Source organism: Bos grunniens, chromosome 7 (genome assembly GCF_055505025.1).
Source record: "Bos grunniens cultivar Pamir isolate PY7600 chromosome 7, Bosgru_T2T1.0, whole genome shotgun sequence".
In the NCBI taxonomy this organism is placed as follows: domain Eukaryota; kingdom Metazoa; phylum Chordata; class Mammalia; order Artiodactyla; family Bovidae; genus Bos; species Bos grunniens.
In genome coordinates, this window is record NC_141171.1 from 20130901 (window position 1) to 20154177 (window position 23277).

The 23277-nt window shown below is 48.3% G+C and overlaps 1 protein-coding gene across 3 annotated transcripts in view; it reads right to left on the reverse strand.

Moving 5' to 3' along the window:
• Window positions 1–19410, reverse strand: part of ATCAY (ATCAY kinesin light chain interacting caytaxin) — a 40604-nt gene extending 21194 nt beyond the window's left edge. The window contains exons 1-3 of one of the 3 annotated variants that reach the window (XM_086410143.1): window positions 19035–19410; window positions 16589–16717; window positions 2301–2359 (exon numbers count right to left, since the gene is read on the reverse strand). In XM_086410143.1, coding sequence (XP_086266269.1) covers window positions 2301–2359; window positions 16589–16665 — 136 coding nt within the window. In that variant the 5' untranslated portion in view covers window positions 16666–16717; window positions 19035–19410. The remainder of the gene's footprint in view (window positions 1–2300; window positions 2360–16588; window positions 16718–19034) is intronic. The other 2 variants (XM_086410142.1, XM_086410144.1) reach the window with 2 other exon arrangements.
• Between the last annotated feature and the right edge of the window lie 3867 nt (window positions 19411–23277).

The following is a 23277-nucleotide window of genomic DNA, read 5'->3' on the forward strand; positions in this document are numbered from 1 at the left end:
GGAAGTGTGTTGGGAGCAGTGAATCAGGCGTGCTTGATTTAAAATACTGCTTAACCTGGTGGTCATTGCTTAAGAATCTGTCTTTCAATGCAGGGAATTTTGTTTGATTCTGGCTTCCCTGGTAGCTCAGACGGTAAAGAACCTACCCACAATGCAGGAGACCCGGGTTCAATCCCTGGGTCAGGAAGATCCCCTGGAGAAGGGCATGGCAACCCACCCCAGCATTCTTGCTTGGAGAATTCCATGGACAGAGGAGCCTGGTGGGCTGCAGTCCATGGGGTTGCAAAGAGTCGGACATGACTGAGTGACTATTTTCATTCATTCATTTTTCCAGGAACTAAGATCCCACGTGCCGTGGAACAAAGAAGCCTCTGCACCACAACTAAGACCCAACCCACCCAAAGAAATAAATATGTTAAAAGAATACTGCTGCTTTTGCTGGTGGGATCAGGTTGTGGATCACAGCATGGTGACTGCAAGATTGAAAGTGCAGGGAACCACAGAGGCAGGAATGTCACCATGTGGACCCGGAGGAAAGGGCATTGAACCAAAGAGGATGATTCTTCAGCCTTAAAACTAATGGAATTTGCCTTTAAAAAAATCTAGTGGAATTTGCCCTGCCAAATTTCAGACTCGCTGGGACTTGTGACCCCTTCATCCTTCCAATTTCTCCCATTTGCAGTGGGAATATCTATTCTGTGCCTGTCTCACCTTTGTATTTTAGAAGCAGAGAAATTGCTTGATTTCATAGGTTCACAGTTGGAGAGGAATTTTGCCCCAGGATGAATCACACCTGAGTTCCCTGCCCCGACGCCCCCACACCTTGAACCCTTCAACTGATTAAATGTGGCCCACCCACACAATGACAGGCAATCTGCTTTATTCAAAGTGCATGAATTTAAATATAAATCTCATTTAGAAAACTCCCTCAATGGAAATATCTAGAATCGTGTTTGACCATGTAGCTGGCTTCTATACAATTAACGTTCACATCCCCCGTCTCAAGTTTCTTAAAAAAAAAAAAATTTATTTGCTTATTTATTTTTGCCTGCACTGGGTCTTGTTGCTGCATGCAGTCTTTCTCTAGTTGCAGCGAGCAGGGGCTACTCTAGTTGCGGTGTGCAGGCTTCTCACTGAGGTGGCTTCTCTTGTTGCTGAGCACAGGCTCTAGAGTGTGGGCTGGGTAGTTGCGGTGCATGGATTTAGTTGTTCCACATCATGTGGGATCTTCCCAGATCAGGGATTGAACCCATGTCTCCTGCATTGGCAAGTGGATTCTTTACCACTGAGCCACTAGGGAGGTCCCTCAAGTTCCTTAACTTAATCCTATCTGCAAAATTGCTTTTGCCACCTGAGGGAACATTTGTGGTTTCCTAGAATTAGAATCTGGATACCTTTGGGGGCCATCATTGAGGCAGTCACACCTAGGAAGTGAGGTACTGTTACCACACACCCCTCGTTTTACAGAAGTGGGAAGTGGAGGCCCAGAGGGGAGAAGGGAGTCACCCAAGGTCACCCTGTGGGGATGTGACAACACTGGGCAGAGAATATATGCTCAGGTGGGAAAAATGGCTGGTACTCTAGGGTGACAAACCATTCAGATCCATACAGATTGGCCCCAGAGAACTGGGACAACTTGATGTCCCTACCTGGCTCATGGGCATAGTATGGTACGGGGGTGGGCAGAGTTGGTACTCGCTGCTGTGTGACATCAGGGATGTGGCTGTCCGTCTCTGGGCAATCTTTCCTCTCTAGGGTGGGCTCTGTGATGGGCTGCATGGGGGAGATGCAGGCAGAATGGGAGCTCTCACCAGGACTCTGCCAGGAGATGCCATCGAGGAGAACATGTGTTTGAGGTAGCCCATCTGGCTGCCCTAGACCCCCTGTTTTCAAAGTCTTGGCCTTTGGGTCCTCAGACCCATGAGCCCTCTTGAGTGCTCAGGGCAGGAGAGCCCTCCTGATTTTATGCCTGGCATTCCCCTGGGCACTTTACATAAACCATCTCATTTAATCCTTGTATACCCCTTCTGTGGAAGGCTCACTACCTGCATTTAGTACATAAGGAATTGGAGGCACAGAGAGGCTGAGCCACCAGTTCAAGGACATACAGAAACACCACACACTGACTCCACACACATCTCTGTGTCACCACCACAGTTGCTTTTCCCTACAGGCCTTGGAGCTGAACAACCTCCTTTTGTGACATTCCACCCAGGAGGCATGGCCTCTGACATTTCTACAGTTACAGTCCTGGGCAGAGCCCAGATCATGTGCCCATTTCTGCACACATGGAAACTTACAGGACGTGTCTTCTGTGGGGCTGCCAAGCAAGTCCATCCCTGTCTCTTCTGGGAGTGGCCTGCAGACCCAGCCGGGAGTGGACACCAGCCACCAGGCACCACAAGTCCAGCCGCAGAAGCGTGGAGTTCAGACAGAATGATAGCAACAGAATTTGTTTAGTGTTGGGAAATCATTGGGAGAAAATACATCTGTTCATGAGCACAGAAAATCACAAACCATCAGCGCCAGAGGGCTCTCATCAGATCATCTAACAAATATTAAGCTTTTTTTTAGTACTTTTTTTTTGATGTGGACGATTTGTTGGGCTTTCTTGGTGACTCAAATAGTAAAGAATCAGCCTGCAATGCAAGAGACCTGGGTTCGATCCCTGAGTCAGGAAGATCCCATGGAGGAGGGTATGGAAACCCACTCCAGTATTCTTGCCTGGAGAATCTCATGGCTAGAGGAGCCTGGTAGGCTGCAGTCCATGGCAGGGCAAAGAGTCAGACATGACTGAAGCCTCTAACATACACACGTATTGAATGTGTTACACTATTGCTCCTTTTTAAAAAACGTTTTGATTTTTTTTGCCGCATGTGGGATCTTAGCTCTCCCACTAGGGATGGAACACTTGCCCCCTGCATTGGAAGGTGAACCAGGGAAGTCCCATAAACCTTTTTTTTGGATAGTAAAAGCTGGGGCCCAGAGAAAAGGAAGGTCTCATCTATATTATATTTGGAATATAAGCAGCATTCTTCATGGGCTGACCCCACAGGATTTGGTCTCTGATGAGCCAGAAATTGTCCGACAGACATAGCAGACAACTGAGGGAGCTCTCCATGGCCCATGCTGGACAGGCCTGACCAACAAAATATATCATAAAGTATTGGATGGTGATTCAAAGTACAAAATAAAATGTCCACAAGTCCATATAGAAGTAAGCAAGTGACTGAATAAATAAACATGGGGAGAAGAGACAAATTTTTCTTGCACAGAAGAATTTCAAAAAATGTATGTAAATACTCTAGCCCCAAGAAGATGGAGAGTAACTTCTCTGTCAGCATGAGTTGGGCACGGTGACTTCCTTCCAAAGGGGACAGTATGGGAAAAGGGAGGCGTGACTCTACAGTCGAGACACCTGACCAGCACGACCTCAGCCCGGGGACCCAGGTCAACACCAAAGAAGAGTTATGCTGATGACAGGCACCCCAAGATGATGGATGAGACGGCTCCTCACCTGTGTCCTCCCCCCACACCCAGCGCTCCAGTGTCACCATGAGAAAAACACCAGACAAACTCCCACGGAGGGAAGTTCTACCAAATCTCTGACCCCAGTCCTCCTCAAAGGCGTCAAGGGCATCAACAACAAGGAAAGTCTGTGATGGACTTCCCTGGAGGTCCAATGGTCAAGACTTCGCCTACCAATGCAGGGGGCGAGGGTTCGATCCCTGGTCAGGGGAGCTAAGATCCCACATGCCTCCTGGCCCAGAACTTAAAACAGAAGCAATGTTGTAACAAATTCAATAAAGAATTTTAAAATGGTCTACATCAAAAAATCTTTTTCTTTTTTAAAGTCTGAGAAACTGTCACAGCCCAGAGAAACCTAAGGAGACATGATGACTAAATGTTACGTGGGGTCTTGGGTGGGATCCTAGGAAAGAAAAAGAATACTAGGAGAAAATTGCTATGGATATCTCAATAAATTGTGGACTTTGGTTAATAATTATGTGTCAATACCAGTCTATTAATTGTATCATAAGTATCAGCCTCATGTAAGATGTTAATTACAGGAGGTGTGTGTTTGGAAGTTTTCTGTAATATTCTTGCAACTTTTCTGTAAATCTAAAGCTACTAAAAAGTAAAATTTTAAAAAGAGAAAGGCAGCCAGCTATGCATCTGTGCCCCCTTTAATTGGTGGAGCACGAATTTGCAAAACAGGACCTGCTTTTCCTGGCAATGCTCAGACTGTTTTTTGGACCAGAGCTCACTCTGCCGGATTCTGACCCATGTGCTCCGGCTCCTTTGCTCCCCAGGGAAATACTCAGGCAGAAGGGTTTGCAGAGCACACGGGTCTGTCAGGGGCTCCAGCTGCAGGGCCTGCTGACTCAGGGAGGCACTGCAGCGGTAATTCATCTTTACAACTCAGCAGTGCCAGCTCAGCAAAACGGGGAACTGTTTTGATGGAGAAGGACAGTAGGGCGTTTTTTCTTTTCTTTTCGAATCTTGGTGCTGCAGAAGACTCTTGAGTCCCTTGTAAATCCTAAAGGAAATCAACCCTGAAATTCATTCATTGGAAGGACTGATGCTGAAGCTGAAGCTCCAATACTTCGGCCACCTGACGCAAAGAGCCAGCGCACTGGAAAAGATCCTGATGCTGGGAGAGATTGAGGGCAAGAGGAGGAGGAGGCGACAGAGGAGGAGATGGTTGGATGGCATCCTCAACTCAATGGACATAACCTTGAGCAAACTCTGGGAGATAGTGAAGGACAGCCTGGTGTGCTGCAGTCCATGGGGTTGCAAAGAGTCAGACACAACTTAGTGGCTGAACAACAACATGGACACATTTATTCTATCGCCTCTGTTCTTTGTAGGGCATGAGCTGGCACCCTCTGCAGGATGGAATCTAATCATGCTTCTTCCTCCACACCCTTCCCCCACCCCACCCACCTTTCTCCCATTCACCATCCTTTGAATATTCTTTGAGTAACCACTATCTTCCAGGAGTATTGGTGGGTCTTGGAGGTAAAGGATGAACTGGGTGACGCCCTGTTCTCATGGAGGTCAAAAGTCAAAACTAAGCAGGGGTGCAAAGGAAATGAAGACACACATCTATACAAAAACTCATACCCAAATGCTTTACAGAAGTGTGATCACACTGGAGACATCCCAAATGCCTATCAAGTGATGAGTGGATAAACAAAACAGGGTCCATCCACAGACTGGAATATTACTCAGCTTCGAAAAGGAGAAAAGCACTATCACTGGCTACCATGTGGAGGGACCCTGAGAACAGGACGCTCGGTGACAGAAGCCAGATGCAGAAGGACACACAGGGTGTGATTCCATTTATATGAGACATAGAAAACAGGCAAATCCACAGACACAGAGAGTGGGTTTGTGGTTGCCAGGGAAATGGGGAGTGGCTGCTGATGGGGATGGTTTCATTTTGGGGTGATGGAATGTTTTAGAACTAAATAAAGTTGATGGTTGCACAACAGATGAGTTGTGCATTTAAGATGGCTATTTTTGTATTATGGAAATTTCACCTCCATTTAAAAAAGCAAAAAACAAGGTTCAGATTAAGTCAGAAGGTTTTAAAGAGGCATCTTCCTTTCAGATTGAGATAAGATAACTCCCATGCCCGTTTCATGTACACATTGCTCTGCACCTCTGGTCTGTAGCTGACACCCATGCTCTGAACATGGGGAGGGCAGCTGGTAATCACGAGTACGTCCAGGGTTCCAGAGGACAGGTGGCACGCCACCTACTTGCAAGGTTACCCGAAATTGTGCTCCCAAATTGCAGACTGGCAGCTGATGAACCGCCGCTAGCTCTGTCCTGCCCACACAGCATTTCACAACATTTTTAACTCGCTGTCAAATCAGAGATGAGACACAAAAAGCCTAGATTTCAGTCTGTTCTTGAATCAGATCTGCCCTCCTTGTATGGTAACCACCACCAGGAGCTGACTGTCCACCACCCCTGCTCACCTGGATGTTGAATTTCCTTCTAGTTCCTTTTTTTCATTGACTCTACCTTCCCTGCCCCCGTCAGTTTGAGGTTGAAGTCCTGTTGTGCTAGAATCAGCTAGAACCGTCATCTACCCCACGGCAGGACACTCCCTGTGTTGAAATGTTGACATCTTGTTGAAATGCATCATCTTATTTGCTCCTCACAGCATCCCTGAGGCAGGGAGAAGACCATTTCACAGAGGAGGAAACCAAGGTTAAACCAGGGAGAGTAGGGAGGTCTGAACCATTCACACCGGCTGAGCTGAGTCCAGTCACTGCCCACTACTGCCCCCTTGTGCCCAGTCTGCACATGTGCACCAGCCCCTCTGATCCACAGTGCTGCAGCTTTCAAGGCCAAGTGTTGTTCAGTTGCTCAGTTCCATCTGACTCTTTGTGACCCTATGGGCTGCAGCATGCCAGGCTTCCCTATCCTTCACCAACTCCTGGAGCTTGCTCAAATTCATGTCCGTTGAGTCGGTGATGCCATCCAACCATCTCACTTTCTGTCGCCTTCTTCTCTTCCTGCCTTCAATTTTCCCAGCATCAAGGTCTTTTCCAGTAAGTCAGCTCTTCACATCACAAGGCCAAAGTACTGGGGTTTATTCCCCAAGCATCAGAAAGATCTCAGCTTCTGCAGACCTGAAACCTCTTCACAAACTCCAAGTGGATCCAGATGGCTCCATGTAGCACCTGCCTTCTGTGTTGGGAAACCCATGTGAAAAGTGGGGTCCCCCGACTCCACCAGGTGTACAGTGTGGCTTAATCCTTCTGGCGTGGGTTGGCTTGCATCCCCTCAAAACGTAACTCAGGTCTGATCTCCCAGTACCTAGGAATGTGACCTATTTGGAATAGTTGCAGACATCATTAAGTTACGATGAAGTCATACGAGACTCACTGATGGGCTCATAAGAAGAGGGAAGTTTGGACACACACACAGAGGAGAGGGCCATGGGAAGATGGAGGCAGATGCAAAATCAAAACTACAATGAGGTACCACCTCACACTGGTCTGAATGACCATCATCAAAAAGCCTGCAAACAATATATGCTGGAGAAGGTGTGGAGGAAAGGGAACCCTCCTACACTGTTGGTGGGAATGTAAGTTGGTGAGTCACTATGAGAACAGTATGGAAATTCCTTCAAAACCTAAAAATAGAGTCACCCTATGATCCAGCAATCCCACTCCTGGGCGTATATCCAGAGAAAACCAAAATTTGAAAAGATGTATACACCCTTATGTTCATTATGGCAGTATTTACAATGGCTAAGACATGGAAGCAACCTAAATGCCCACTGATGGATGAATGGATAAAGAAGATGTGGGACCTATAGACCATGGAATATTACAGCCATAAAAAAGAACAAAATAATGCCATTAGCAGCAACAAGGATATACCTTGAGATTGTCATACTGAGTAAAGTAAGTCGGACAGAGAAAGACAAATATCATGATATTGCTTATATGTGGAATCTAAAAAAATGGTACAAATGAACTTATCTACAAAACAGAAAGAGTTACAGACGTAGGAAATAAACTTATGGTTACCAGAGGGTAAGTGGGGGGATAAATAGGAAGATTAAGATGGACATGTACATACTTTGCTGTTGTTCAGTCACTAAGGCAAGTCTGACTTTTGTGACTCCATAGCCTGCAGCACGCCAGGCCTCCTTGTCCCTCACTATCTCCTGGGGTTTGCCCAAGTTCATGTCCATTGAACCAGTGATGCTATCCCACCATACACACTACTATACATAAAATAGCTAACTAATAAGGACCTATTGTATAGCATAGGGAACTCTACTCAGTACTCTGTAATGACTATATGGGAACAGAAGCTAAAAAAGAGTGGATACACATATATGCATATAACTGACTCACTTTGCGGTACACCTGAAACGAACACAACGTTGGAAACCAACTACATGCCAAAAAAATTTTTTTAAACTAAAAAATAAAACACAAGCTTAAAAAAAAAAAGATGGAGGCAAGGAGTGATGCATCTAGAAGCCAAAGAACATCAAGGATGGCCAATCACCACCCGAAGCAGGAAGAGGCAGTGAGGATCCTTCCCCAGCACCTTCAGAGGGAGCTATGGCCCTGCTGACACCTTGATTTTGGATGTTTAGCCTCCAGAACTGTGAGAGAAAATATCTCTTGTTTTAAGCCAGTTTGTGGTACTTTGTTAAAGCACTATCCAAATTTCCCTTGTGGGCGTTCCTTCTGGACATGACGTCTGTGAACCCTCCAACCTGACACCTGTGATCTAACCAGGCTCTCTTACATACTGCAGTCCCTACCATGCCAAGGTCCTGTCTGTCCCAATGCCTTTGCACATCCTGCCCCCGCTGACTAGAGGGGCCACTTCCTGCTTTCTTTGCCCAGTGAAATTTGCTTAGCCTTTGAGGCAGGGTCAGTGTCCTCCAGAAGACCCTGTCTGAACCTGACCTCCACCTCACCCCTACATTCTGCCTCTTCCTCTCTTGCTTTGGTGAGTCACAGGCCTGGCCCTGGAAGAAGCAGCCCTGAGCAAGGGTCTGTTGAAGGAAAGGTTGAGTCAGGGCACATTTTGCAAGTGGTGGGGAAAGGCCAAAATCAAGAAATACCTGTCACTCAGAATCAGCTGATATTGCAATAGTTCTGGCTTCAGAGGTGGCCCCTAGACCTAGTTCTACCCTCAGGTCCTAGACTCTGTCTTAATGTTATTCATAGTGTGAAAGAAAGGAATTCGGAATAAACTGTGGGCCCCAGGACCTTTGAATATGCCTCCTGCTTCCCAAGTGGCTTCCCAAGTGGCTCAGTGGTGAAAGAACCTCCCTGCCAATGCAGGAGACACAGATTTGATCCCTGGGTTGGGAAGATTGCCGGAAAAGGGAATGGCAACCCACTCCAGTATTGTTGCCTGGGAAATCCCATGGACCGAGGAGCCTGGCAGATTACAGTCCATGGGGTCACAAAGAGTAAGACACGACTGAGCACTGCTTCCCAAACAGTGCTCCAGGGCTTCGATGGCCTTCAGATTGGCCACGCTGCCTCAGTCTCCCCTCCAGGGCTTCCCAGTCTCTACTTCTGCCTGATCCACAGCCACCTCTGGTGCAGGGTAACAGCAAAAATTCTTTCTGAGCATTAAGTAGGCTTTTACGAGGCTCAAAGCTGGACTAGTAGCTCCAGGGCTTATAATAGGACTCTTGCAAACCTATGTCGAGGGAACTGCAGAGAGGTCTTCAAAAATTATAGGCAACTTTGGTGGTTTCAGTCACTCAGATAAATCTACCCTTCTCTGCACTTTCTGACACCTTTTCGCATTCATCTTGTTCTGGTCTCCCCCAGCACCATCACCTCGGCTGGATCAGAAAGCCTTGTAGGGGAACTTCCCTGGTGGTCCAGTGGCTAATACTCCACACTCGCAATGCAGGAGGCCTGTGTTCGATCCCTGGTCAGGGAACTAGACCCCACATGCTGCAACTACAGATTTAGCCACAACTAAGACCTGGCAAGGTAAAGAAATATTTTTAAAAAAGAAAGCCTGGGGTTGTGAGCAGAATCACAGACCTCCCAGCCCTCGCTCCCTATCCCTCACTTCACCCCTGGCAGTAACGCTGGCTCAGCAGATGCAAACAGGATGTTCTGGACCTAACTGTGTTCTCCCAACGCCCAGTATGACTGTGTTTGGAGACAGGGTCTTTAGGAGGCAATTGAGATTGAAGGAGGTCAAAAGTGTGTAGCCCTGGGACCTCTCTGGTGGTCCAGTGGTTGGGACCCCACCCTTCCACTGCAGAAAGTGGGGGTTCGACCCCTGATTGGGGAACTAAGATCCCACACAAGCAGTCAAAAAAAAAAAATGTGTGGGGCCCTGATCCCTTAGGACTGTGGCCTTACAAGAGGGAGAGCCACGAGAAAGCTCTCTCTCCACCACTGAGAACAGAGGAAACGCCATGTCACAAGAAGCCAAAAAGAGAGCCCTCACCAGAAGCCAGCCCTGCTGGTACCATGATCTCAGACACCCAGCCTCCAGAGCTGTGCGAGAATAAACACCTGCTGTTGAAGCTGCCCCGTGTGCCGTATTCTATTGTGACAGCCCAGCGTCGCTAGAGTTCAGGAAAGAGAAACGCTGGAGTGGGTGGGGGACAGGGGACGCTCAGGGCGCCCCATCAATTCCTGCCCTAAACCCACGGCTCCTGCCTGACAGTTTTTAGGACTGCTGAGCTGGACAACATGCAATCACCGCTGTGTGTGCGTTGAACTCGGAGAGGGAGCATGCTTGGCCTACCCTGTGCAGGGATGGGTGCATATAGACAGAGACTGAGCAAAGGTAGATAGACAGATAACAGACAGACAGACACTGAGAGAGACAGAGAGAGGAGGGGAAGGGAGAGCAGTAAAGGAAGTATCAATAAAATCTCAAGAGTAAGCAAATCTGGGTAAAAGTTTACAGATATTCCTTACACCATTCTTATAATTTTTATTTTCTAAGCTTGGGACTATGTCAGAATAAAAAGTTACAAGGGAGAGGGATAAATCGGGAGATTGGGATTGACATATACATACTGGGTGGGCTCAGTTGCTTCAGTCATGTCCGATTCTTTGCAACCCCATGGACTGTAGCCCACCAGGCTTCTCTGTCCATGGGATTCTTCAGACAAGAATACTGGATTGGGTTGCCATGCCCTCCTCTGAGGGATCTTCCCAACCCCGGGACTAAATCCGTGTCTCCTGCATTGCAGGCAGAATTTTTTTTTTTTGGCACTGAGCCACTGGGAAAGCCCATATACACTACCATATATAAAATAAATAACTAATAAGGACCTACTGTATAGCACAGGGAACTCTCTTCAATGCTCTGTAATGACCTATATGGGAATAGAATTTATAAAAAGAGTGAATATATGTATACATATAACTGACTCACTTTGCTGCACAGCAGATACTAACACAACATTGTTAACCAACTATTTGTTGTTGTTTAGTTGCTAAGTCATGTTTGACTCTTTGCGATCCCATGAACTGCTGCATGCCAGGCTTCCCTGTCTTTCACTATCCTCCAGAGTTTGCTCAAACTCATGTCCATTGAGTCGATGATGCCATCCAACCATCTCATCCTCTGTTGGTTGGCATCATTGACTATACTCCAATAAAGGAAAGGAAAAAAAATTACAAACACAATGAAGAGCCCAGATGCGGCAAGACCTAGCAAAGCCCCCTGAAAAAGAAAAAAATTTACAAACAAAACCCACAGGCTGAGACACCTAATCCTGCACCCACCTCCTTAGTTGTAAGATGCTAGCCAAACCCCTCCCCACCTAGGTCCTCAGTTTCCCCATCCAACTTTCCTTCAGTCCCTCAATCTGCTTCCACTGGCCCCAGGGCCTTTGCACATGCTGCTCTCTTTGCTTGGAATGCTTGATTGCTACCCTCAGCCTCTTTTCCCTGTTCCCCCCTCATCACTCAAGGTCAGCTCCTCCTCTAACCTCCCCAACCCAGTCAGACCCCACCCAGGCTTGCTCCAGGTGCCAAGAACCCAGCTTCAGTTTTCCATTGGCTGGTGAGTTTATAAGGGACCACCTGTCTCTGCCCTATTCTTCCAGCACCCCATGAGGGCAGCTCTCCTGTTTGCCAGGTGTCCCCAGAGTCTCACCCACGGCCTGGCACAGTTGGTGCACATCGCTAGAATGAATGGATGGGCAAAGGAGGCAGTGAATGGGTCATCTCCAGGCAGCCCTCAGCTATAGTCCATGGGAATCTGCAGAAGTGCAGAAAGACACTGCAGAAAACAGGCACAGTTTGCATGCCCGGACATACCCAGGGGAAGCTGGGAGAGGCCCCAGGAAGGGATCAGTGTGCTGGAAGGAATAGAATCAGGGGTTGTCTGACTCAGACAGAGGTGCTTATGTTGGGCTGCATCTGGACGCTATATAAAGAGCTTTACTCACTCCTCCCGGAATGAGGAGGACAGTGCCTCAACGAAGGCATGTTCCCGACCCAACCCGGGGTTGCACAGCCAGCCACTTATCCTGTGAACACTGAACCACTGAATGGGGGAGAGGAGCCCTTTGCAGCTGGGGAATCTCACTTGAAATTCACACGTGCAGCTGCAGTCAGCCCCACTTTGTCTCAAGGAGGCTTGGGAGAGGAGGGTCTCTTTTATTGGGGGGTGGGGGATGGGTAAAAGGAACCAGAGTGAAGGAGATACAAGCTGATAACAATGATGCTGGGACTTCCCTGGGGGTCCAGTGATGAGGATCTCACCTCCCAATGCAGGGGCTGAGGGTTCAATCCCTGTGGTTGGGGAGCTAGACTCCCACCGGCCTTATAATCAAAAAACCAAAACATAAAACAGAAGTAATATTGTAACAAATTTAATAAAGACTTTAAAATGGCCCATACCAAAGAAAACTTAAAAAAAAAAAGAAGAATGTTGAGACTCCCCTCATGGTCCAGTGGTTACTCTGAGCTTCCACTGCAGGGGGTGCGTGGTTGGGGATCTAAGATCCCGTCTACCTCTGAGGTGCAGCCAAAAGATAAATACGTAAAAAAGGAGGAAAAGAAAAATGATGCTGCAGGCAGCATCAAATTCTCAAACCACTTTGTGAGCCAGGAATGACTGTCCATATTCTACAGGTAGGAAAACTGAGGCACAGAGATGCTCAAAGAGCTGTCTGAGGGGGCCGCACAAGCCCATCAGAGAACTGGAATTGGAACCCACTGGCGTCTGGTTCCACAGCTTGTGCCATCTTGTTTCCGCTGTGTCGCTTGAAATAAAACTAGAGTGAGCAAGGTGAGTTTTGTGCTGTCATCAGAGAATTTTTTTTTTAATGTCCAGGAAGGCTTGGAGTTTGCCACCTGGGGAGGTGGGGTTAAATCAGGTTTTTGAAGTCTGGACCTGGGAACGCTTTGGTCTCAGTGGAGGTCAGAGTTCATGGGACCACAGGGCAAGCGATGCTGAGACTGGTTGGAGATGTTTCTAAACTCCCAGAGTGCTTGGTGCTGGAAGGAACCTGCTGAGGTCACCCCATCTAATTCCGCCTTTTCTGTGGGACAAAACAGACCTTCCACAGATGAGGGGCAGCTCCTCAAGGTGGCCGGCTCTTGCCCACTCTGGGGCATTTCTAGCCATGGGAGGAGCCCCTGCCAAAACTTTTGTATACACTGCTATATTTAAAATGGAAAACCAACAAGGACTTACTGTATAGCACAGGCAACTCTGCTCAATGTTATGTAGCAGCCTGCATGGGAGGGGAGTTGGGGGGAAAACAGATACATGACTATGTACGGCTGAGTCCCTCCACTGTTCACCTGAAACTGTCACAACATTGTTAATCACTATACCGCAATACAAAATAAAAAGTTAGAAAAATGATCTTTAGTTCACCCAAACTGCCAGGTATCATGAGATCCCTTTCCTTTTAAAAACTTTTTTATTTTATTTTTTTGGCCGAACCACACAGCATGTGGGATCTTAGTTCCCCGACCAGGGATCAAACCTGCATTCCCTTCATTGGAAGTGCAGAGTCTTAACCACTGGACCACCAGGAAGTCCCATGAAACCCCTTTCTACACATCCAGGCAACAGTGCTCCTTGTATTGAGTTGAAGAGAAAGACTTTCACAGGGGAATGTAGAACAAAGAACATTCTAACGGTGAATGAAGAGGAGCTTGACTCCAATGAAGTTGCCATCTCCTTCTCACACTAAGTCTTCCTGAAGACAATGGTACTGGGCAGACAAGAGACTCTTGGTTATTCTGATGTGGGGCATCTATTCTTTAAGAACCACAAGGGGGACTTCCCTAGTGGTCCAGTGGCTAAGACTCTGAGCTCCCAATGCAGGAGGCCTAGGTTCGCTCCCTGGTCAGGGAACTAGATGCCACGTGATGCAACTAAGAGATTGAATGCCACAACTAAAGATCCTGCATGCCTAAACTAAGACCCAGGGCAGCTAAATACATAAATAAAATAAATATTAAAAAAAAAAAAAGACGAACCACAAGGATTGGGGTGAAAAGGACTAGACTGCCAAGAAGCCCAAGATTCTCAAATGAGGGGGTGATGCCCTCAACATCACGGCTTCTCCTGGGACAGGTTGACAGGAAGCTCTAGACCTCCCCCATCAGCCTGTTCTGCTTTTGAAAGGATGGGCGTATAAACTATGCACATATGGGGCCATTTGAGTCCAAAGAGCCTAGATTAGACGCAAACCTTTCATGCCTGTCCCTCAGCCTAGTTCTGCCCTCAGCACCCTCACCCACTGAGACTTTCTGGAGCTGGAACTCCTACCCAAGTTCTCTTTTCCAGGGTGAATGTGCCCAGTCTCGTTGACCTTCCTTCCCAGATGGTTATGCAACTAACTCTTGGGCATCATTTCCCTGGGATAAACTCCTTGCATTAAAGTGGGAGGGAGGGACTTCTCTGGCAATCCAGCGGTTAAGAATCTGTCCTGCAATGCTGGGGACATGAGTTTGATCCTTGGTCGGGGAACTAAGATCCCACATGCCTTGGGGTAACCAAATCCACGTGCCACAACTAGAGAGTCTGTGTGCCGAAGCTAAGACTCCATGCAGCCAACTAAATAAATAAATATTTTTTAAAGAGTGGGAGGGAGGGACTTCCCTGGTGGTTCAGTGGTTAAGAATCCACATAGCAGTGCAAGGGACATGGGTTCGATCCATAGTTGGGGAACTAAGATCCTGCAAACTGTGCAGCATGGCCAAGAAAAAAAAAAAAAATGGGAAGGAGATGAGCAGTTGAATCAGGGGGAGCCTGTGCTGATGATATTTCCTCTTACTTAATGCCTTGTTGGAGGAGAAAACAGAGACAAGTACCTCAGCCACACACGGCTCCCTTCTTAAGATTTTTCATTCCTACTAATGACTGTCATCCATTCACCCGTATCTACTGAGCACCAACTGTATGCCTGTGATCACACCAAAGGCCCCTGCTCTCATGGGATCCATCATGGAGAACAGATTGTAAACAAGTGTATGGAATAGTCAGCGAATTAGATTGTATGAGTCTCCTGTGGCTGCTGTAACAAATTGTTCCAAATTTAGTGGCTTCAAACAGCACAGATATATTCTCTTATGAATCTAGACACCAGAAGTAAGTCTGAAATCAGTTTCATGAGGCTGGTTTTCCTGGAGAAACCAGCACTGCATCCCTGGCCGGGTGGCCTCTTCCTCCCATGACTCTAAGTTGTTACTGTCATCATCACATCTCCTACACCTGTCGACAAACCTTCTTTTTTTTTTTTTTTTGACTGTGCCCTGAGGCATGTAGGATCTTATTTCCCCAACCAGGGATTGAACCTGCACTCCCTTCGCTGGAAGCTTGGGGTCTTAACCATTGGACAGCCAGGAAAGTCCCCTGCCATCCTCTTATACTAGGGGTCCTCAAACTCTGGGATCTAATGCCTAACGATCTGAGGTGGAGCTGATGTAATAATAATAGAAATAAAGTGCACAATAAATGTCACGCACTTGAATCATCCCGAAACCATTCCCTTGCCCCCACCCCAAGTCTGTGGAAAAACTGTCTTCCATGAAACTTGTCCCTGGTGCCAAACAGGTTTGGGACCACTACCTTATACAGAATCCTGTGATTACATTGAGGACCTCCCCCTCAACAATCCAGGATTGTCATCTCCCCATTTTGAGATCCTTAACTCAATCATATTTGCAAAGTGCCTTTTGCCACATTAACGAACATTCTCCAGGGAGGGATTAGGACATGGATATTTTGGAGGGCTGTTATATAGGAAGGAAACAATTTAAGAACTAGGGGAGGGGGTAATTAAAGGGCTAGGAGTTCCTCTCTAAGAAGGTGGCCAGTGGGTGGAGATCTGAAGGAGGCAGGGGAGGCAGGTGTCTGGGGAAGAGCACGCCTGGCAGAGGGAACAGCCAGTGCAAAGTCAGAACATCAGAGCCAGCCCAGCACAGAAGGAACAGGAAGGGAGCAGCAGGCGCTGGAGGGCGCGAAGGACGGAGAGTGGCAGGAGCATGTGGAGGCTGAAACCCGGAGTTTTCAAGGAATGAACATCTGACCCAGCAATTTTAAGCGGGGATATGCTGCTGCAGATAAAAACACACTATTACCTGGATTCTTGGGAACCCAGGTAAGAAGACTATCACAGCCCATGAAAGTGTCAGTTGCTCAGTCATGTCCATCTCTTTGCGACCCCATGGACTGTAGCCTACCAGGCTCCTCAGTCCATGGAATTCTCCAGACAAGAATACTGGAGTCGTTAGCCATTTCCTACTTCAGGGGATCTTCCTGATGCAAGAATGGAACCTGGGTCTCCTACACTGCAGGCAGATTCTTTACCATCTGAGCCACCAGGGAAGCCCAATAGTCCATAAGATGGTTTTCTTCATAGAAGAATGTTTCGAATTCTTACAAGAGTGTGGAAATGGGAGCTATTTTAGCATTTTGGCAGAGGTGGGCGGGGGGAAGTGGGAAATCCATCTTAAGTCAGCAAATACCAATTATGAACTTGGCTGGGTCAACTGGGGTATCTGTACCATGCTTGGGAGAAGTGTCAGCCAGGCCACGCCCTCCACGGCTGACACGCAGGCCAGGGGAGCCATACCTGGGCAGAGCTTCGTCATGCCATTCTTCCTTCACATCCATGTTCTCCATCCGGAGTGTGGCTTCGGTGGTTCCCATGAGAGCTGGGAAGAGGTGCCGACTTGAAGCAGGGGTGAATCCTGAAGGAGAGCTGTGGATGGAGGGTTTACTAGACAATCGTCCTAATGACAATTCCCCACCCATGCACAGAACTTCAGAGATCCATCTGCAAAGAGCACTTGTGTCTGTCATCTTACTGAATCACTGCCTGGACCCATGAGGCTTTTCCATGTCACAGGTGAGAAAACAGAGACATAGAGAGCTGAAAATCCATGTGGGTGGGTCAGGAATTGGAACCCAAAGGAGGGGCTGAGCCTCCAGTTATAAACTACCTCCCAGTGAAGCTCTGAAATCCACCTTCCCCATGGCTCACCTGCCCTCGCTTACCTTGGACTTCAACTAGGAAGCCACAAATGCAATTAAAGTCATTTATCCTCAAGTGCTAATGACTGATATAATTAAGTTTCCTTGCCAGGGTTGACATTCAGACAGGACCTAGTTAACCCCAACCACCTCTATCTGCTCTGGCCTACCTCCCCTGCCCCTCTGTCTGCTACTCCCATGCCCCTAAGAAGAATCAAGTCTTGATAACCTGACCCTAGAACTGAAAAAGACAGTGAGAAAGTGCCTGGGGTTGGAAATCAGGATAGTAATTTCTCACTAACCACAAAATGCCAGTTTTGTTTTTAATGTTGTGAGGAACCAGGTGGGGGCAGGCATGGGGTGGGGTTAGTGCTCTAGATGGTGGCTTAAGTGCTGGGCTGTCTGGGAGTGTGGTCAGAACTGCTGAGTGAGACTGAACTTGGGGCATGAACATGAACATGCCCTGGGGCATGGCAGACCTCCCCTGCCTCAGTTTCCCTGTCTATCAATGAAAGACTGGATCCAGAAATAACCTCTAACATCCCTTTTGGAATTACACCCAAGATCTTATGACCCAATGAATAGCACAGGTTCTGTGCTTTTAAGCCAGTGGTTCTCAGTTGGGGGTGATGCTGCCTCCCGCCTCACCAGTCACTTGGTAATGTTTGGAGGTCTGTTTTTAGTTGTCACATGCAGGGGAGAGGGGCGCTACTGACATCAAGTGGGTGGAGAACAGTGATGCTGCTCAATGCTTTACAGTGTCCAGGATGGTCCTCCCTTAATCAAAAATGATCTGGCCCCAAACGTCCGCAGAGCTGAGATTAAGTTGTCATCTGCACTCTCCAGCACCTAAGGTCCCGCATCCAGCCCTACCCCCTCCCCAACGCCGCAGCTGCCTCTCTAAAGCTGGTGGGTGGCTCTCTATTTGGGTGTGTCTTCCAAAGCCCCGCGCTGGACGGAAATCCCTGTGCATGGTGGGTCTGCCTTTGGGATTGGGGCTCAGGGGGAGGACTCAGAGGGAGCAGGGTGGGGGCCAGGTAGGAGAGAGGGGGTGTCTAAAATGTGACCCTCCCCCATTCAGTGAGTTTCTCACTCGATTTTGTCACTGCCCTGGATGTCGTCACTCATTCATGGAGGAGGGACAGTAAGACGCAGTACGGAAGGGCGGGGGGCGGGGGAAGAAGAGAGATCTCTTCCTGATGCTATGGGCAACCGCCAGCCAGAACCTTACCGCAAGGGAAAGTTCGCGTCAGTAGAAATTCATTTTCTTTATGAAGGGAGTGGTCTTTGCGTCTGTATCCTTCTCCTGAGCTGAGTGTGGCCTCAGTCCCCCGAAAAGGGCCACCCCCGCTACCCTACCCACAGCCGAGCCTGGAGCCTCACATGTCTGCCCCACGATCCTCTAAATGCCGGGATGTGGGTGGGTCCCGCTGGGCCCTGGACACTCCCGCCCTCTGGTCTCCACTTCACATTCAAGGACCATCGAATAAGGGGGCAGCGAGCGGAAGCTGAGAAGCGGTCCTTTCTGCCGTGGTGCTGAATTATCAGCCCCTCGCATACAAGTTCAGACACAGGAGGAGGCATCTCTTGTTTGTAACCATCTCCCTTCCTCCCCACCCCATAGGCAAGCCTTTACGTGCACTTCTGTCAAATCCTTTTTCCAAATCCGCTCACGGCGTTATAAATAGGAAACGCACAGAGTTGGGACTTGTACATTTTGGTCTCGCAGGAAGCGTCCCAGAGAGGGGCTGAGGGTTTGAGCCGCCTAATCTCCCAACATAGCCTGGAAATGGTGCAATCCTCTGCCTTCCAGGTGAACGGTGGGCACGCGAGGTGAACCTTGTGGGTGTGTATGTGTGTGTGTGCGCGCGCGCGGCGGATGGTTTTCTCCGCGTGGGGAAAAAAATGGAGGTGTTGCCATTCCAAGAATCGCCAAGTACCCTGGCTCTCCGCTCCCACCCGCCCATCTGCCAGAAGCCGGGTTTGCAGCCCCAGAAACATGAGGGACGATCTTCCTCAACAGGGCGGGGAGAAAGTGGACTCACCTCCGTGCGAGTACCGGCTACCTCCGCGGCCTCTCCCGGGTGAGCGCAAACAAAGACGAGCCCCGGGCGCCTGCAGACCTCGGTTCCCGGGCCTTCAGAGCATCCGAGGAAGATGCGCTCAGGGCGAACTCTGCATCCAAGGAAGGTCACCCAGAGCAACGCGGCGGGCGCAGACGGGAGCTTTTTGTCCAGGGATGGTGGGGCGGCGGGCAGGGAAGGCTTGCAGTTAGCGGTCGACTCCCCCCTGCTCGGCCGCGGCTTCGTCTTGGGTCATCGTTGTCTCAGCTTGTGCCTCCCGAGGTATTTTCTTCTCGCCAGCTCGTAGCTGGCAGAGGCTCGGCTTCCTTTAAGACAGTCAATTATGCTGCTTTTGTGTGCAGGGTGGGTGGGTGGGGGCAGGGCTGACCAAAAAGCACAGCCCCCTGGCAGAATCGGTGCTCTCCATTGGCTGAGAGGGGAGCAGTGCTAAGAGCCTCACTGGGGGCAGAAGCGGAAATGATTCCTGATGGCGCATCACAGATTTAAAAACAAAAACAAGGAACAAATAAATAAATAAATGGCAGCGATGGCCTCATTCCTTGGAATATGAGAGAAGGAATAATAACCTCCTGTTCCCACTTCGTGGGTCCCTCAGCTGGCCACTTCCTATGACCCATGTGCCGAGGACCAGGCTGGGTACTGCGGAGGCAGAAAGATTCTTAGACACACGCGCTCGGGGCCACCGAGGGAAAGGCGTCCCCTGCAGGTGTGCGTGCGGTAGCCCCGCCCTGAAAGACGGTAGAACAGAGTTAAGAGCGCACTCTCTGAAATCAGACCGTAATCGGTTTGCACTCTGGCTCAGCCACGAGCTGGGGGACTCGATTGGGTAAGTGATTGTACCTGTTGGGCCTTAGTTTCCTCATCTGCGAAAAGGAAACGTTAGGCCTCTGGCGTTTCAGCATTTAATGAGGTGATCCGGGCTGGGTGCTTGGCACATACCACAGCATGAGAAGAGTTCTGTGCGTGTTTTCCTGCTGTTACTGATTTTATGTTTAGACTGGTAGCAGGTTGAGTGGTGCCTTCCGCCCCCCGGTAAAAGATACCTCCAAGTTTTAACCCATGGAACTTGTGAATGTAACCTTATTTGGGAAAAAAAAAGGGTCTTTGCAGGTAGAATTAAGTTAAAGATCTCCAGATGAGATCATCCTGGATTAAAGATGAGCCCTAAATCCCACGACAAGTAACTTCTTGAGAGAAGAGGAGGGGGGACGCCACGTGAGATGGAGGCAGAGATCAGGGTGAGGCATCTACAAGCCAGGGGACATGAAGGATGGCTGGCGGTCTCTAGAAGCTGGGGGGAGCACCCAGTGGATTCTCCTCCCAGCCCCCAGAAGGCTCCAACCTTGCCACTATATTCAGACTTCTGGCCTCCAAAATTGGGAGAGAAAAAAATTTCTGGGACTCCCCTGGCAGTCCGGTGGTTAAAACTACATGCTTCCATTGCAGGGGGCTCGGATTCAACCCCTGGTCAGGGAACTAAGATCACACATGCCATGCAGCACGATAAAAACAAAAAACAACTATTTTTCTATTGTTTTGGGCCTCCTAGTATGGTACTTTGTTATAGCAGCCACAAGAAAACTTAATACATAACACCAAGCAGGGTTGGATACCTGTTGTTCTCGCCTGTGCCTCTTAATCACTGTGGTGGTTTTTCACTTGTTCTGTGAACATATCATACTCATTCCCACCACAGGGACTTTGCACAAACTGTTCCCTCTGCCAGGAATGCCCTTCTCCCAGATGTTTGCATTATTCAGGTGTCAGCTCAGAGAGGCCTTCCCTGATCATCCCCCACCTTTACCTCTTACTCCATCATCCTTCCTCCCATTACCTAGTCTGTTTTTCAGTATAATTTTTTTTTAATCACTGTGGTAAAATACATGTCAGCTTCCCAGGTGGCTCAGCAGTAAAGAGTCTACCTGAAAATGCAGGAGATGTAAGAAACACTGGTTTGATCCCTGGCTTGGGAAGATCCCCTGGAAAAGGGCATGGCAACCCACTCCAGTATTCTTGTCTGGAAAGTTCCACAGACAGAGGAGACTGGCGGGCTGCAGTCCATCAGGTCACAAAGTTAGGACATGACTGAGCACATGCACGCAAGTACAAAGTATGCATCACATAAAATTTACCACTTTAGCCATTTGAAAGTGTATGGCTCAGTGACATTAAGTACACTCATGGTGTTGTGCCACCATAACCACTATCTAGTTCCAGAAATTTTCATCACCCTTAATCCTGTACACATTAAGCAGTCCTTTAATTCCCCCTTCCCAGCCCCTGGCAACCACTAATCCACTTTCTGTCTCTGTGGATTTGCCTGTTCAGGATATTTCATATCAATGGAATAATCTACTATGCCATCTTCTGTATCTGGCTTCTCTCACTGAGCATCATTTTTCCAGGATCATCTGCATGGCGGTGCATGTCAGTGCTTCATTCATCTTTTTGGCTGAATCGTATATTTCATTGTATGTATGCATGTGCCATTTTTTTTGTTTATTCATCCACCAGTAGATAAAAAGTATTTCTACATTTTGGCTGTTGTGGGTGTACATGGATTTATTTGAATCCCTGTTTTCAGTGAACTTGGGTGTATACCTGAGAGTGGCATTGCTGAATGATATGCTAATTCTATGTTTAAGACTGATGCGTTTTGTTTTTAAATTTTTGAGTGTGTGGAATGTGGGATCTTAGTTTTCTGGCCAGGGATCAAACTCATATCCACTCATTGCAAGGCAGGTTCTTAACCACTGGACCACAAGGTAAGTCCCCAAAATACAGATGATTTTAAACAGTGGGTTTTTTTTGGGGGGGCGGGGAGAACCATGTCACATGGCATGTGGGATCTTAGTTACCCCACCAGGGACTGAACCCATGCCCCCTGAATTGGAAGCACAGAGTCTTAATTAACCACTGGACTGCCAGGGAAGTCCTTTTTTTTTTTTCCCATAACACAATTGTTTGAAATTATTTACTTGTTTCTTTGTTTATTCCCTCCACTTACTGGAATAGAAATTTCAAGAGAAAAGAGACTTGGTTTCTTTTGTACACTGTAATGTACCATGGCAGCTGCTCCGGGCACAAAGGAGATATTGGGAAATGCAGGTAGACACCACAGATGCAGGCTCCCCTTGTGGTCTCAGACAACACTCTATTCATGTGGCCACCCCTCTTACTGGTTCGGTGGCTGTGGCCTTCTGAGCCAAAGGTATAAAGACAACCACCCCACGGCAGCGGAGGAGAGCCCAGAGCCTCTGGAACAAAGTCTGGGTTCTGCACTTCCTGGCTGGAGGCAGTGGAGCTCTGGGGAGAGATACTGAGTCAGGAATCCAGATTAGCTCTAGTGCTGGGCACTGGGGTCCAAAAAATGAATAAGACTTTGCTTTCAGAGAACTCCTACTCGGAGAAGCAAATGGGCAGGGGAGTGTGGACTGACTTAGAGTCCCCAGTGGCACACTGGTAAAGAATCCACCTGCCAAAGAGGAGATGTAGGAAATACAGGAGATGCAGGTTCGATCCCTGGGTCGGGAAGATCCCATGGAGAAGGAAATGGCAACCCATTCCAGTATTCATGCCTGTAAAATTCCATGGATAGAGGAGCCTGGCAGGCTATGGTCCATGGGGTCACAAAAGAGTCAGACACGACTTAGTGACTAAACAACAGCAAAAAGACATCTTTTGAGTAGAGTGGCTTTGTGGGGCATGGGGAGATTTCTCAGAGTTGGGCAGCGGAGGTGATTATGTGAGTTGGGCCCTGAGGAGTAAGTAGGAGTTGCATGGATGAAGGAGAAGAAATTTGTGACAGGACTTCTGTAAAGCAGCGGCCCCTCCTTCCTGAGAGCTTGCCGGGAGCTGTCCGTGGTGCTGCTGCCGCCGCTGCCGCCAAGCCGCTTGTGCGAAACAAATTTGGCTCTTGTCAGGTTTATTTTTAATTGTGGTTAAAATATAGCGAGAGAGCTTCCCTGGTGGCTCAGATGGCAAAGGATCTGCTTGCAATGCAGGAGATTCGGGTTTGATCCCTGGGTCAGGAAGATCCCCTGGAGAAGGGAATGGCAACCCACTTCAGTAGTCTTGCCTGGAGAATCTCATGGACATAAAATCTACCATCTAATAATGTTTAAAGCTAGTGGAGGTGATGGAATTGCAGTTGAGCTATGTCAAATCCTAAAAGATGATGCTGTGAAAGTGCTGCACTCAATAT